At 33.0% G+C, this 15,370-nt stretch overlaps 1 protein-coding gene across 2 annotated transcripts in view; it reads right to left on the bottom strand.

Moving 5' to 3' along the window:
- LOC106466089 (F-actin-uncapping protein LRRC16A-like) overlaps window positions 1-15,370 on the bottom strand; it is an 88,308-nt gene that overhangs the window by 52,589 nt on the left and 20,349 nt on the right. For both annotated transcript variants that reach the window (XM_022394042.1, XM_022394043.1), the window contains exon 4: window positions 5,968-6,062. In XM_022394042.1, coding sequence (XP_022249750.1) covers window positions 5,968-6,062 — 95 coding nt within the window. The remainder of the gene's footprint in view (window positions 1-5,967; window positions 6,063-15,370) is intronic.

Below are 15,370 nucleotides of genomic sequence, written 5' to 3'. Positions count from 1 at the left end.
GGGAGATTACTAGATATAGGGTAGTCTGGTATATATAGGAGGGTGACAATGTGACGGGACAACAACAGTGTGTGTAGGTAATGAGTAATTGAACTGCAGTCAGAGAGAGATGTATTGTTGAAGTCTAGCTCATGATATGTGAATTATAGTTTGTTATAGCGCAACTGTTGAAGTTGAGTGTATCGGTAAAGTTATATTCAGAAAGAATAAACCAGTTTTATTTAAGAAAGGACTTGTGTCACTAAAGTTTCGTCGGAAACTAAGTTACGGAAAATTAATTAACAAACGGAGACGTAACAATATATAGTTGCCCAACATTCAGATTGCCATGCTCAATAAAATAAACTTCTATATAATGTAATTAAAACTTATGGCACCAAGTTGTCAGATTTAGTAGCTCAGCTCAATTTTTGGTGGCCTTGGATGACCAGATCACCAGTTAAAGGCTGCTCTGCACACAATATTATGATATTAGGGCAGCTACTATTCCTTGTTCTGCATTCTTCCTTTAGATTGCCAGTCCTAATGAGGCTGGATGAAATGATTGCCAACCAAAAAAAAACACAGAGAACTTCTCCAATAAGTTGCTGGTAAAGAGAGAGTGGTTTCACAAGCCCAGGCACAAAAGGTTGAAGTAGTGGAAGAACAAATGAATACATGGGAAGACCTGGAGCAAATCTGTACCAAGCTATCAGAAAACCCAGGCCAGAGAAAAAAACTGATAAGTCCTATAATGAATAGCTATTTTTTCATTTATACTCATCATCATCCATATAAATAGTTTAGAGATATCAAATGTATGCCAATTTGTAGATGTAATCAAGCATCCATTATTTTGGTTCACTAAACATAGTAAAAAACTACTTGTGTAAATATTTAAAAAAATATATTCATTTTACATAGCTTTGTGCAATGAAATAAATAGTATTCAGAAAGGATCAGTTAGGTAACAATGATCAAGACTATTTATAAGATATCAATGACATACAAAGTTTGTATTAGGTGATGTACTTTAATACCTCATACTTGACCTCATTACCACATTTATAAGTCCTGTTATTTTCTTAAACTTATGAATCTTCCAGTGTTATAGAGGTAAAATCTTAGCTTTGTTAAATTTGATAATGTTATTGTAAATTGCAATAATGAACTTTTTAATGATTCAATAGAGGTGTGTAGACAAATTCACCCCAAATGCCAGGATGTTGAGCTGCAGATGGCAGAAACCCTTAAGCATGCACTGAGCAAGTGTAATGGATACCTGTCTCTGGTAAATATATTGACAAATAAAGTGATGCACTCATACTAGTCAAAACTACTAACTAACATACACAATAAAATATAGCAATTAAAATATGTAGAATATAATATAGCCAAATTGGAAATGCATTCAAGACAAAAGTAAAACAGGGAATACAATGACATCACTGCTAAGTCATGTACCAACTTTGTCCAAGCTTCATATTGCATGAAACAAAATATTCATTTTTGGCATAAACTTAGGCTCAACTTTTTTTGTATAGAAGGTATTTACAATCATTAATTTAATCAACATTGTTTTTTATATTGACAGGCAAGCACTGCTTTGAAATCTCCCAGGACATCCACACCAACTCTCACAGCAAAACGGTCTGATTCAGAAGAACAGAGACTGTATTAGAATTATAGAGTTGAAAAAATATATAATTTGTTTTTGTAATGTTGTTTCAATGATATTGAATAAATGATATTACTTCTCACTTATTTTTCCAACTGAACATATTGAAAGTATTCTGGGTGGAGTTGAAAAGTATAAACAAGGTACTAAGAAGAGGTAGAAAGCAATGGAAGGTATTATCAAACTGCCAGAAAAGTAGTGGGAAGGTAATTACAAGGTAGTAGAATGGTAAATGGAATGTACCATGTTGGTATTTTAACATACCAAGTTGGTTGTATGTTGGTAATTACATTATGTAATATTTCTATGTAGCAACAAAATTTCTTGTAGTCCATACTTTTAAGTAAAAGTTACATAAATTAACTACGTAATCACTACCAAACCACTACATTATTAATATGTATTTATTACGTAAATGTGTTTGCTGAGCATAGAGTTAGGGAAGAGAAAATAACAGATAAAATAGTTTTACTCAAAAACATTTTTGAAATTTTTAAGAAAGTTTTTGAGATTATGCAAATGAAACTTGACAATTTTCACATGAAAAAAACATAGAAATAATGGAACCCCTTGGTCACAACAGACCATGAATGGGAGTTCAACCTCAATTAACACCTGGCGGCATCTGGAATTGTACATCAGGTCCACAGTTGGAAGAAGGTCCTCTACTTACATCCAACATCTGGCAGCATCTGGAATTTTAATAAAATCTGCAGTAGGAAGGGTGTCATGCCATTGAAACCCACACATTGAAACCTACTTCCGAACTGAGTGGTATTGTGCACACTCAGAAACCCAGTCCTCCATGGTCCACCATCCTAGTGGCTAGGAACTGGTGAGTGGCAAGGACTCCTACACTCCACTAGAAGAAAGAGGGAAAGAATGTGTTGAAGAGTCTAGAGGACAGCAGCACCAGAAACAGTGCAATGGGTGACAACAATACCCTATATTGAAAAGCAGGGAGATCACATTGACAGAGTGCATAATCCAACACCTGGCAGTGTCTGGAATTTTACATCAGGTACATGGTAAGATGAGCATCAAAGACAAGAGATGGGCATTGATCCCTGTCTACTTTACTTATGTTAGTCCATGAGTGTACAGTCCAGGACAAACATATTTATGAAGCAAAAGACTAAAAGGTACACTTACAAGCAGTCCAGTGGAACACCCTATCTCAACAGTGGACATAAAATGACCTTGTGATGTGCAATACTGTCTCTTTTTCTACATTTAATATTGATGCATAGAGGACATACTGGACAGAGTCGATCAACCAACATCTGGCAGCATCTGGAATTACACATCAGGTCCATGGTAGGAAGAGTCTCAATGTCACAGTCATCTAGCATATTCACAGGTTATACAGTGCAGATTTAAGACTAAGTACACCTGATCAGGGACACTTGCCACATAGCATGATCCAAATATGCAATAAAAGCCCCTGCAAAGTAAAAGAAAAATGGACAGAGTACATACCACCACAGATAAACAGTTACAGCACTGATGTCCCTCAATGGAAGTTGGTAATGTGCAACCAGAGACATGATAAAGTGACAGATCTAATGGGAAGAAAACCTCAAAAAAGGCAACATTCATTTGGAGAAATGGAAGAAAATGCAAAGCTGAGGAGCTGGTGAATGCAACCCAGAAGGGTGAGAGGAAAAGGTCACAAACAGACTTGGGAACCACAGTTTGAACAGGTCGTGTCATATACCCTCAGAGAGCCATGACCAGACAAAGAAGAAGGTGGGATCATAACACAGGAAATGGGAGGTAAGTACAGAACATAACATACCTGAATAACAAATCCACCAATGGGGAAAAAGGTCTGGGCAAGTCCCCCAAAATAACACATGACTAAGAGACATATTCAGGATGGGGGAAAAGGCTGTCCAAATCCAAAACTAAAAGAACACTGAAAACCTTGTTAGGACAATTATTAGTGTGTTTTGATTGTAGCATAAAAGTAGTCAACTCCCGACAGACCCATGGTGTTAACCTGTTAGACGTGGTCGAGAATTCTGCTGCTGCAGTAAGAGCAGTCGTAGTCGTGACCACCCGAAATTATGAATGCATAACTCCCAAAGTTGAAAGAGGAGATAAAGTAAAATAAATCTTAACTCTCCAAGAAACAGAACAAAAATGTAAAATAAATTAACTGAAGGAGAAATTAATGAAAGTGAAAACATGTAGATAGGTTAATCAAACTGCAAGGAAAAACACATCTAATTAGTAGGACTGTCAATTGAGAAGTGATAACATGTAAATGATTAGAGAGGGTGCTAGTTATGACAGGGTAGTGTCACACTCCTATTAGTGGAGGGTTGCTGTAGGATCATTTATATGTTAGTATGCAGTAATAAGTGGCAGTAACAAGGTTAGTGGTGAGCAAAAATTTGTGCCAATAGAGGGCAGTACAAGTTGAGAAACCTTGTTGTGAGAGGAGGTAAGATATTGAATTAGAATTTTATTTGGTTAAAAAGCTTTCTTTCTTAGCTTTAAAAGATACCTCCTAAATTTATGATATTTTAAAGACAATTGTAACTTTAGCTGTACCAAATTTTGAGTAATTTTTCCATGGCCAAAATGAAATTTTCATATTCAATTAAAATATGCCTTCAGAACAAAGAAAAGGTGAATATTGTTTTTCACTTTTAAAGAGGAAATGAGTCATTTAAATATAAGTTGCTCACTAATGGTGAATAAGTTCAAGTGCCCATGATTCAACTAGGGGTAAGTTGGATCAACCAGTAAAAATATCTGTGGTTGCATCAGTAAAAACTGTAATGTTAAAAAAGCACCAACTTTGGAACACCACTGTTTGAAAGCATGAGCTATTGTGCTTTCTTCTGAATTTTTTTACATCAGACAAAACATATTAAGAGAAATGGAAGAGTTTCAACTATACATGCTTGAATCTTTTGCAATAAATATTAGAATATTCTGAGTATGTTAGTGCTGTTGTTTAAACTATGAGTAAACTTAAAACTTCAAAATTTTCATTTAACTCCATCTATTTTAAAATCACAAAAGTATAGATTGAATACCAGCTATTAAAGAACAAGCAAAAATTTACTGATCACTCAAGAAGTCATATGTATGAACAAGATTTCTGCCATTCCTTTGCTCTTACTTATAAAGTAATCTAAAAAAACTTAAACCTTATTAGCCATTTTCAAGTTTAGGACAAGTCAAAAACAAATACTCAATTTACAAAGAACTCTCCAATCTTAAAAAGTTTAATAATATCATTCAATGGATAAGTCCTGTAAAAGCATTTATTTTTAGCATTTCAGTACATAAATTTTTTGTTCTGTATCAATTACAACTTTTCCTTAAAATGAGTGTACTCTATTTTGTATATTTAAATTAAATATGAGCCTTTCTGCTTATATTAGCCTTTGCATTATTTTAATGCTTCATACTAAATTGCACAAACCAATTTTAAGAACTTTGTAAGCACAGACAGAAGCTAAAGTCTACATCAAAATCAATCAGATCCCACTGAAATTGTATGAAATTTCAATTTATTTGTTCAACATATGAATGTAGACTAAAAAGAAAAGAAAGCCTTTATTTATTGTGCTCAACTCCACAATATACATTAAAGTTAGATATATCAGTATATTCTGCTACTATAATATTTCCAAGAACTTGTGCACAAAAATGTCCTTTTTCAAACACTTTCAAACCCTTGAAATTCCATTCTCAATTTCAAGGACTTTCAAGGATATGTATGTACCCTTTATTTTTAACTATCTCAAAACATGTTCTCTTCCAAAATCCAAAAGACAGACATAAAGAAAAAAGAAAACTCTTATTCAACCGTATTTAATCATTAACTCCTAATTACATATCATATTTAATATGAAAACATCAAACTTAATCAACATAAATTTTCATCTCTCATTTTCCTCATCCATCATCCATAATCAATTATAAGAATCAATTAAGTAAACCCTAGTTCTCATTCATCAATCTTTGAATCAAATGTATTTTATATGAACTAAAAATATTCTTTCGCTCATTAACATTATCTTTTCCCACTTTTGTCAAATCAATAAATTGAACACAATTTTCCATTCATCTTTCACTGTCAGTCATGTCTAGTATGATTAAAAAATAGAAATTTATATTCTCACACAACAGCTCTTAATAAACTGTTGTTGGATCAGTAAAATTATCATCACAATACTGGTTTTTGCAACAATTCTTTCAAAAATGAGTCAAAATAAAAGATATAAAAATGGAACTAATTATGTGTACACATTTTTTATACAGAAATTAACAAAAAGAATATATCATACCTTTGTCTGCAATTAGGTTATTTGATAGATCAACTGTGTTGATGGGAGTATTTGGGTTGGAAATCAATGCCAATGATAACTTGTGAGCAAAATCACTATTGGAATAAATAATGTATTTCTTAATTATAAATTCTTATCTTTAATTCATAAGTATTTAAAAGAATAGTACTTTGTTTTAAACACCTCAAAATCTCACTTTTCTTTTTAAAGATTATCTTATGTGTTGTATAATGTTTTACCCTATTTTCAAATTTCTTAAATTATCATAAAATCACTTTAAAATCAACACTGAACAATGAAAATTTGGCAGAAAATTTTTTATTCTTTAATATAACAAAAAATGTATTTTCCTGTAATTGATATTCTCTTAACAATACATACTAACTTTAAAAACTACCTTTGAAAATCTTTTAATAACAGAAATTTGCCATCTGTTCTGTAACACATGACTGAACATGTTTTATAACTGAGATATGAAAGATTCACTACTTCCCTTAACATTACAAAGTGATGCTTCTGTTTTTAAAACTACTTAATTATCAAAAAATTTCCATTAAAAACTATTAATATCATTTCAAAGTAATCACTAACCATGTATAAATTCTTGACAACTACACTAAGAAAAACGTTCTGAGAACAAAAAAAAAGATTGTTATTTTTCACATAAACATTTTTACAAAAACAAAAATGAAATTACATTTTTTTTAAATACTTCCCACACAATAGATAATCTAATTATTATTATTGTGTGCAATATGTTACTTTTTTGAAATAATCTGATATTTAGAGGAAATGCTGGAAAGTTTTGGAAGTGTGCTAGTTTACTAGTTAAACAAATGCTTGGGTACTCGATCAAAGATCATGTACACACACACACATATATATATATAGGTATTGTAATATATATTACAATGTACAGTAAGTATTGCAAACAGTGAGCTGAGTATGAGTCTGAAATGAGATGTTAGAAGCCTACTCCTGTGCATAGGGAGATTTTTGAATTAAAAAACTGGCTTGCAGGTTGAAAAAAATACATGTCAAAATGGAATACTTGGCAATTAAGTAATCAGGAGCATACTGATTTTTTTCTTTTTTTCTTAAAACCACAATTTTATTAAAGATTGTAATAACCTTATATTCATGATTAGTTACAGGGGTTTCATTAAGTATAGAGATGAAAAGTTTCAAACCTTTCACAATTTCCCTCAAAAGGTTTTTGGGGCATTTGTCCTATGGTGGAATGAAGCAATCTTTTGGGGTGGAAGGAGACTAAGCTTACCCTTGATAAAAATATAGAATTATCTGGCCACGTCTATTATTTATTTTAATGTTAAACTTAGATTTCTTGTCCCACTGTTAGTTAAGTGCTAACATTAGTTCAGCATTTTATGCATACATGTGTGGATTTTAGATGCTTTAAACAGAGGCCAAAGATGCTTTTCATCAATGTTGTGGTTGACCATATTCTCAGTAGTTTCAAATACACAATAACAAATGTATTTTACATAAATAAGAATCTCAAATCTGACTAATCACAAAATTGGAAGGAAAGACATGGTTTCAGTATGATGTCATCCACTGTTCAGCTGGAAATAAAGGTGAGGGAAGGCAACTAGTGTGAACATAGGTTATCCAATTATCATTCAATATTTGTTGGATGTCCCTTTGTAAGTATATATTACACAAAACTGAAGCAATGGCCTGGAATGTTTTTTACTCTAAGACATGAAGAGAAAATACTAGCATGACTGTATATATGAATAATAATTAGCAAGATTACTTAATACAGTGTATTACCCTTTTCTTCTAACATTTTTGTACCTTTGAAAAATTTTCAATAAGCATTTTGGATCTTTTTTATAAACATTATGTTTTCTTAATGGAATTCTTGGAGTTATTTTTCATTGCAGTATGCAGACATACTATAGGTTTTCCACCTTCTTTTATTAATATATAAATTTTTGTAATTCTCTAGATATTGCTGCAACTTCATCCATTGTGTAAAAATTGGCTAATGACAGCAATTTCCTTCACTGACTGAACAGATGATATCTAGAGTTTACAGCTTTAACAACGTTGTAAGAGAACAACCAGTCACGCAGTAACATACAATATGCTGGGTAAATCCAACATTTCCTGTTCATATGGAGTGTTGGGTTCAGATAAATTCTATTTGAACTACACAGTGAATAATTTAATGGAATAAACTTCTCAAGAAATGAAAGCTGTTGGCTGATTTACCAATCCTGTAAAACACAAATGTCCAGTATTTAAAAAAGTGTTGATCTTAGCACAAGGGAACCAAGGTCAGCTAAGGGTTAGTACAATGAAGTGGCACCTGTTGAGTCTGAGTTCACTTAGGGAAGACTCTACTGGATTATCAAGCTGTCCTCTGCCAGAGTACCACAGCATTAGCTTTGGTCAAGGACCAGAAACTGATTACTCACCCAAATGTTAGGAATCTCTGAGTTTGTCTGCCACCTCCACCCGAGATTCTTATGATTCAGGCAAAGCCCATTTTGCCTTTGATGTTCAAAAGAGTTGCAAATAAGACCTAGACCAGTTCCTGGAACATTTCAGGTAGTAAACAGAAGGATTCCGAGTTGCACCAACAATTCGACCTTCTAGAAAAACAGGTAATCTATTTATGCAGCCAATTTCAAGGATCAGAAGAATACAGATGAAGGGTCAGGCTTCTTACCCAGTTGAGAGACTTAGTGTAGAAGCCTTGAAGCACCATCTGGGTGTGAGGGGCATCCTCACCTTAGTAGAATTAGTCATTGTAGCAATTAAGTTTAAAGTAGTAACTGTGGGACAGCCATTAGAATGCTTATAATGACAGCTATAGTGGCTACATCTCAGATAGACCAATCTATTCAGGTACCTCCACCACGTCATGCTAGAGTTGTACCAAGGGTTAACCACCTGCCCACATTCTACCACTGCTATACTACCACAATGACGAATAGACAAGGCTATCCAGATCTGCCTATTGGATATATGCAGCAGCCAGTACTGATAATGCCACCACCTGTAAATTGTCCAGGACAGGAAGAATGAAGCATTTTGTTTGCTTTTAGACTGGAGGGACACTGGTAAATGAGCTGCCCATACTTTCCCAAGCAGCAAAGGTAGCAGGGTGATCCATTTCCGTGATGATTTATCAGAGGCCAGTCAACTTTCAATGCCTGCATTTTGCCAAACAGCAAATTAGGCAAGGTTACTTTCACCACCTGATGGCTCAGCAGGTGAAGGACAACCAGCAGTATGTTGTTAAAACTATGGAAAACTGACAGAATCCAAGTCAGTTGTGATCTCCAGCTTGGGAGAGCACAATGGTTTGCTTGACTAAAGATTTCGGTTGTCATTCCAATTTTCTCAGAGCTGAGTGGACCTTGGTTCATACCTTTGAGGGTGCAGGGGCAAGATATTGAGTTCCTGGTTGAGACAGGTTCAGCCAGATCATTAGCATACCTCCCAATACATTAAGCCCCCCATATGAGATCAACACTTTTGCCAAGGAATGCTCACTTAATTGTGGCAAATTACAACAGACTAGACATTAGAAGGGAGGTTAGATCTCTAGCTCTGTCTAGGAAATGTTGCTCACAAAATGAAGATAGCTGTCTTTGACCTCATATCTGGTATTATTATCCTTAAGATGAATGTGAAAATTATCTTTCAGTCTTGCCTATACTATAGGTGAACTGATGTGCTACAGAAGAGTCATACGACATTGGTCAGATCAAGCCCACGAACAATGGACTGCATGAGTGTATACAGAAGAAGAAATAAATAGTACCTTCATATACACAAGTGCTGTGTTACATTCAAAATATAATTAAACACTTTTCTATCATTATATGTGAATAAAATTAATATTATAATGTATGTTTTGAATTGAAGTTTTATTTAATCTAAGTTTAAGTCATTTATTTCAAAACAAACCTTTAAAAAACTACTTAAAAATTCAGATGCATTGTCACGTGACCAACAAGCTATGAAAATTCTCTACTTTGACTCTCTGTATCTTCAATAATACAATGATAGTTGAATAGAGATATGTCTAGATAATAAGATGCTTACATAACCTTTTGACTCGCACATTTCAAAGTTCTCTGAATGAATACAGTTAAAACAAGTAACAGATTTTATCAACCCCTGACAGGTATCATGCCCACCTTCAACAGATTTGTTTGAGCTTTATAGCCTACATCTAGATGTTACATACACATGTGTATAGTCATTAGAAAGAGATCATTTTAAACTATAATCTAACAAAGGTTATTTTGAAATTGGCCAGCAGTTGTCATCATCACAGATTATATGTAATTGACTGTAGAATTGTTGGCTGCTTGATCAACTACAGCACTTATGGTTGTTTCATACCTAAATATGTTATAGTTGGAAATACAGTTTAAATTGTATTTAGGTCTTACTATTATATTTTAGTTAATTATGTATTAGTTATGTTTTAAAATGCAAATTAAAAGGTTTAAACATTTTTTAAATGTACATCATACTTGGCATCCAATCTCAAGGCTTATGATATTACGTGCTGAACAAAAATTTTGCTGAAGGATTGCGCATATCTCCCAAAGAAACTGTAATATGCTTCGAGGGCACCATTAACTTGTCATGTTGAATAATATGTGGGAAAGGACAAGAAAGGTAAATAAAATATTAAAAATTAACTATATGTGAAAAGGAAAAAGACATGAAATTACAAATTTAACAAAAGGAAAATCTTTAAAGATATTCTACAAAAAATAAAAGGTTTGTATTGTTTTCTATTTCCTAATTTTAATTATTTCATTGCACTGTAGATTGATGATAATAGCTACAGTTAGTAATATAATAAAGAAAATGAAAAATAAAATATAATCATTTACCTTAAAAAACTTTTGATATCCTTTTAGGAGGTTCTATAGATTATGCAAATGAAATATGAAAACTATAAGATGAAGAAAAGTATTTTTATACTTAAAATGAAAATCACCTTGCACTCGATTTGTTAATAGCTTGAGTACAAGTAACTATAATAGAAAAATAACATATCTTTAGTAAAAACATTTAATTACAATGATGTCATTCTTTGTATACAAGATACTTATGACCTATAACAAAATCTTACCAGTTTTTGAGAGGATACATTAAGAAATCTCAGAATTATTGCATGTATTGTTGTACCAGCAAAATTATCGACTCAATTTTTGCAAATTGCACGAGCCCAAGGTGAAAGAGGTAAACGAAGGATGAAGCCTAACAGTTGCTTTGTATTTATGAATGATTGGCTTTCTAGTTGTATACTGGAATAGTTACAGGTGCAGTAAGCAATGAAAGTAACCAATGTTGGGGTTGCATTAATCATACTATGGCTGAAAAAATGCACAAGGCTACCAATACATCTGAAGCCATTGGCTGATAATTCTGCAGACAATCTAGACCTAATGAAGCAAAAGCAACTCAGTGATTTGTTTGCTGAATATGGTAATATATCTCTGATATGGCTGATGGATTGAATAACAGTGACACAGCACAACCTAGATACAAGTAACACAAATCCAATAAAGCAACCACCATGCTGGCTTACCTGGAGAACTAGATACCTTGTCAGTGCTGAAATACACCAGATGTTGAAGGTCAGACTTATAAAATAATACAAGTGTCTGGATATACTAGAAAGTTCCAACTGGTTCAACACTTTGAATTTGGCATCCAGATACTGGCAGGTTTAGCTGAATGAAGAAGAGCAGACCTATTAGCAAGAAAGAGATGACATGTATAAGTTCTGTGTCATGCAATTTGGCTTACATAACACTTCCACCACTTTCAAAAGGCTGACAGAGGTTACACTGAAGATACTGCAATTTGAGAGATGTCTGATATACATCAATGATGTTTTGGTGTTTGTTTGAACTTTCAAGATTGCATTTGAGAATCTTAGATGGTATTCCAGTGATAAATAAAGCAGGCTTCAAACTAAAACCAGGAAGTTCTCATTCATGAGCAGAGAAGTGGAGTTTCCTGGTTAAAATGTAGGGAAAGATGAAGTCTCTATGGGCCTGGGAAAGACGGCCACAGTGAGAGATTGGCCTCAACTGCACAAAGAGGGAGAAGTCTTCAGTTTACTCTCTCTTGCATTATACTATAAATGATTTGTGGCCAATTTTTCCAAGATAGCAGCACCACTGTCTATTCTCAATAAAGTTAAGATGCACTTTGAATGGACCATGGAATGTGACCAAGCATTCTGATCAATAAAGTTTGGAATGCTCCAGTGCTAGCCTATCCACAAGACAACTACTCCCTGTCAGACACTGATGCTAGTTATAAGCTACGACAGTATCTGACAATGTATAATGGTAATGTATGTATATAGCAATATATAGGTATATAAAAAAATAAATGTGTGTAGTCTTGTACACATATATGAACATTACATAAATTAATTCATAGATGTTACATAACATGACTGAATCAATTACACAAAGAACACAACAGTGGGCAACAAGGGCATATGTACAAAGAATTCAATCTCAATGCTAAGAACTGATTTAGTATGAGGTTAACCCTTTCACAATGGGTTTGTGCATTTAACACGACCTTGTAATCAACATGTAACTATGGTGGTATATATATATACTATAACTCTGAATTTACTTAATGTATCGTCCCAAAATTTGGTAACCTTTCAATAAATATTAAAAGTCTTTTGTAACCAACAACAACAAAAAAAAAAGAATTTATAAATAAATATTTTTACAATTTTGTCTGTAATACTTTGGAGTCAGAGTACTGACTGCTCCAAGTGCAAAGTGATTTTTGTGTCAAGAATAAAAATACTTTTCTCAATCTGAAAATTTTCAAATTTCATTTGCATAATCCTTATAACCACTTAAATAAATACTAGATTTTTTTCAGAAAACTTGTACTTTATCTGTTATTTTTCTTACTATAACTCTAAGAAAGACAATGAAAGTGTTGGTGAAGGCTAATGATTAAAGGTAGTGGTTGCCATTGCTTAACCCAAGTAAGCTGGAGTGGAACCTACTGCAGTCACAAACCCCATTTCTTTCTTATTGGAAATGAAAGTTGTCTAAATGACAACCAGATTAGGGAAGGTAAAATGAGGACAGCTGTTTGGAAGGGGGAACAGAGGGCAGCATTGCTACAAGCAGTTGGTCAATAGGAGAGACTCAGAAGCCTGAGAGAGTTCTAAGCTTCTAAGAATACACATAGCATGCATACACATGAAGCCATAGAAATGTCATCTGACCAATGGCTGGTATTAAAGTCCATGGTTATAAACACACGTTATGACCCTCTTTAATCTATGTATTTACTGAATGTCTTACCAATTAAAATTCATCTGACCTTATACTTGAATCTGGATTTCTAATATTTAACCCTTTCCATGTCAGTGTACTGTATTTTGTCACGTTTCTACTTTTATTAATACTTTCATTACTGCCTTGTTGGGTTACACTGACCACATGACCCCAAAGTGACCATTAGTTTCCATACAATAACTTCTAACATTTTCTGTATCTTCACAAAAGTTTTCAAGCTTTTAGTAAAATTACAAATCTTTTTGTAAACAAAAAAATCAGAATTTTTAATTAAATATTCTTACTAAAACTTTGTCCATGAACATATGGAGTCAGAGTGTTGACTGCTCTGAGTGTCAAGGGATTTTCATGTTAAGAATAAAAATGCTTTTCTTCATCTGAAAATTTTCAAATTTCATTTGCATAATCTCCTGAATAAATATCAAACATTTTTTTCATGAAAATGTTATATTTCATCTGTTATTTTCCCTGACTGACCTCATAATCACCATTAAGTTTTAAAGACTGAAAAATGTGAAATAACGTGAGTAGTGCTTTTCTATCTTTTTTTTAGTATTGACCATGAAGTTCCTATGTTTATTTTACTATACTGGCTAAAGTCAAAACTTGCTGAACATAAAGTAATGAATCACTGCTCATACCATTAGACTGTTTACATGACACCATAATACAAAACCATTGACAGCATATAGTTTATTGAAATCCCAGCTCAGAAAACATAATGTTAGAGGATTTATTGGCTTGTTTACAGTACAGTGGTTGCAATGAGAAATCATCCAAAGTAATAAAAATGCTAGAAAATGTTTATGGTATGGCTCTGTATAAGGTCTGGGGCAATCCAATAAACTTGGTAGGACTTTGGATGTTAATGTTAGTTCTTAATGGTTTGTTATTTTTCTTAAAACATAGAACAATAAATAAAAAATATATTGAAAAACAATGATATCTAGAATTTATGATGTTACCAAATTGATTTGTACTTGCATGTCCAGCTTGCTAAGCCTTTGCTATAAAGCTTGTTTATTCCCTCAAGTGGAGGAGGAAGACAGATTATTTTTTGCTCATTTCAAAGATTAATTTTAGAAAACCAAAAAATTATTAAATTACTGTACTGGTACACATAAAACTGCTGTAATTTATCTGGCTTTCTAGCTAAGCTATATGTGGGTTAAAAAAATTTTATTTCTATTCACAGAATGACTTATTCAACAGACTTCACTATTTCCAGTAAAATTACAAGTTTCCCATTCAAAACAATTATAATTTATGAAGCTTGGAATGTGCTCTTTCTATTGGATGTTACATGTACTTAAGAGAAGCAGGCTTGAGTAGACAAGAGGTTTCAAAGGAATGGAGAAGTGGGTGGGGCTACCCTGATAGGTTTGCAAAATATATTGATATATCAAGAAATCAAAAAGGTGGGAGGTTCTTATTTTATATTCTAGCTTGTAAATGTCTGAAATTTGAGTTTCTAATTTGTTAACCATTACAAACATTGTATAATAGGTGTAATAAAATATAAACTGAGCAATAAGATAAGAAGACATGAGATATAACACATAAAAAAAGCATATTTAGCATTTTTCTAAATATTTTCTTTCAAATTAAGAAAATAAAGCATATATAATATTAAAATTTGAAATTAACTCTAAAATGTCATGACATGTACCCTTTGACTTGTCTGTAGAGAGAGGGTTAAAATGTATTTTCATATTTGATATTGTTGCGTCATCGAGTCACATGACTACTGTGACGCAACGTTTCTAGTACTATCATGTACTTTGGCGAATGTTCTAGTTCTTACTACATATAGGGTAGGCTGGTATATAAAAGAGGGGAATGTAATGTCTGGGTAGATAGTGAGTAACTGAACTGCAGTCAGAAGTATTGTTGACGTTCGTTGATTAGCGTTTGTTTTAACGCGATTGTTGAAGTTGAGTGTATCGGTAAAGTTATATTCAAAAAGAATAAATCAGTTTTATTAAAAAAGGACTTGTGTCGCTTAAGTTTCGTCGGAACGAAGTTACGGAAGCTTAATTAACAAACGGAGA

The sequence above is a fragment of the Limulus polyphemus genome, unplaced genomic scaffold, assembly GCF_000517525.1.
Source record: "Limulus polyphemus unplaced genomic scaffold, Limulus_polyphemus-2.1.2 Scaffold2147, whole genome shotgun sequence".
Classification (NCBI taxonomy): Eukaryota; Metazoa; Arthropoda; class Merostomata; order Xiphosura; family Limulidae; genus Limulus; species Limulus polyphemus.
The sequence above is the reverse complement of the archived record's forward strand: the minus strand, read 5'-3'. Positions and strand labels throughout refer to the sequence as shown.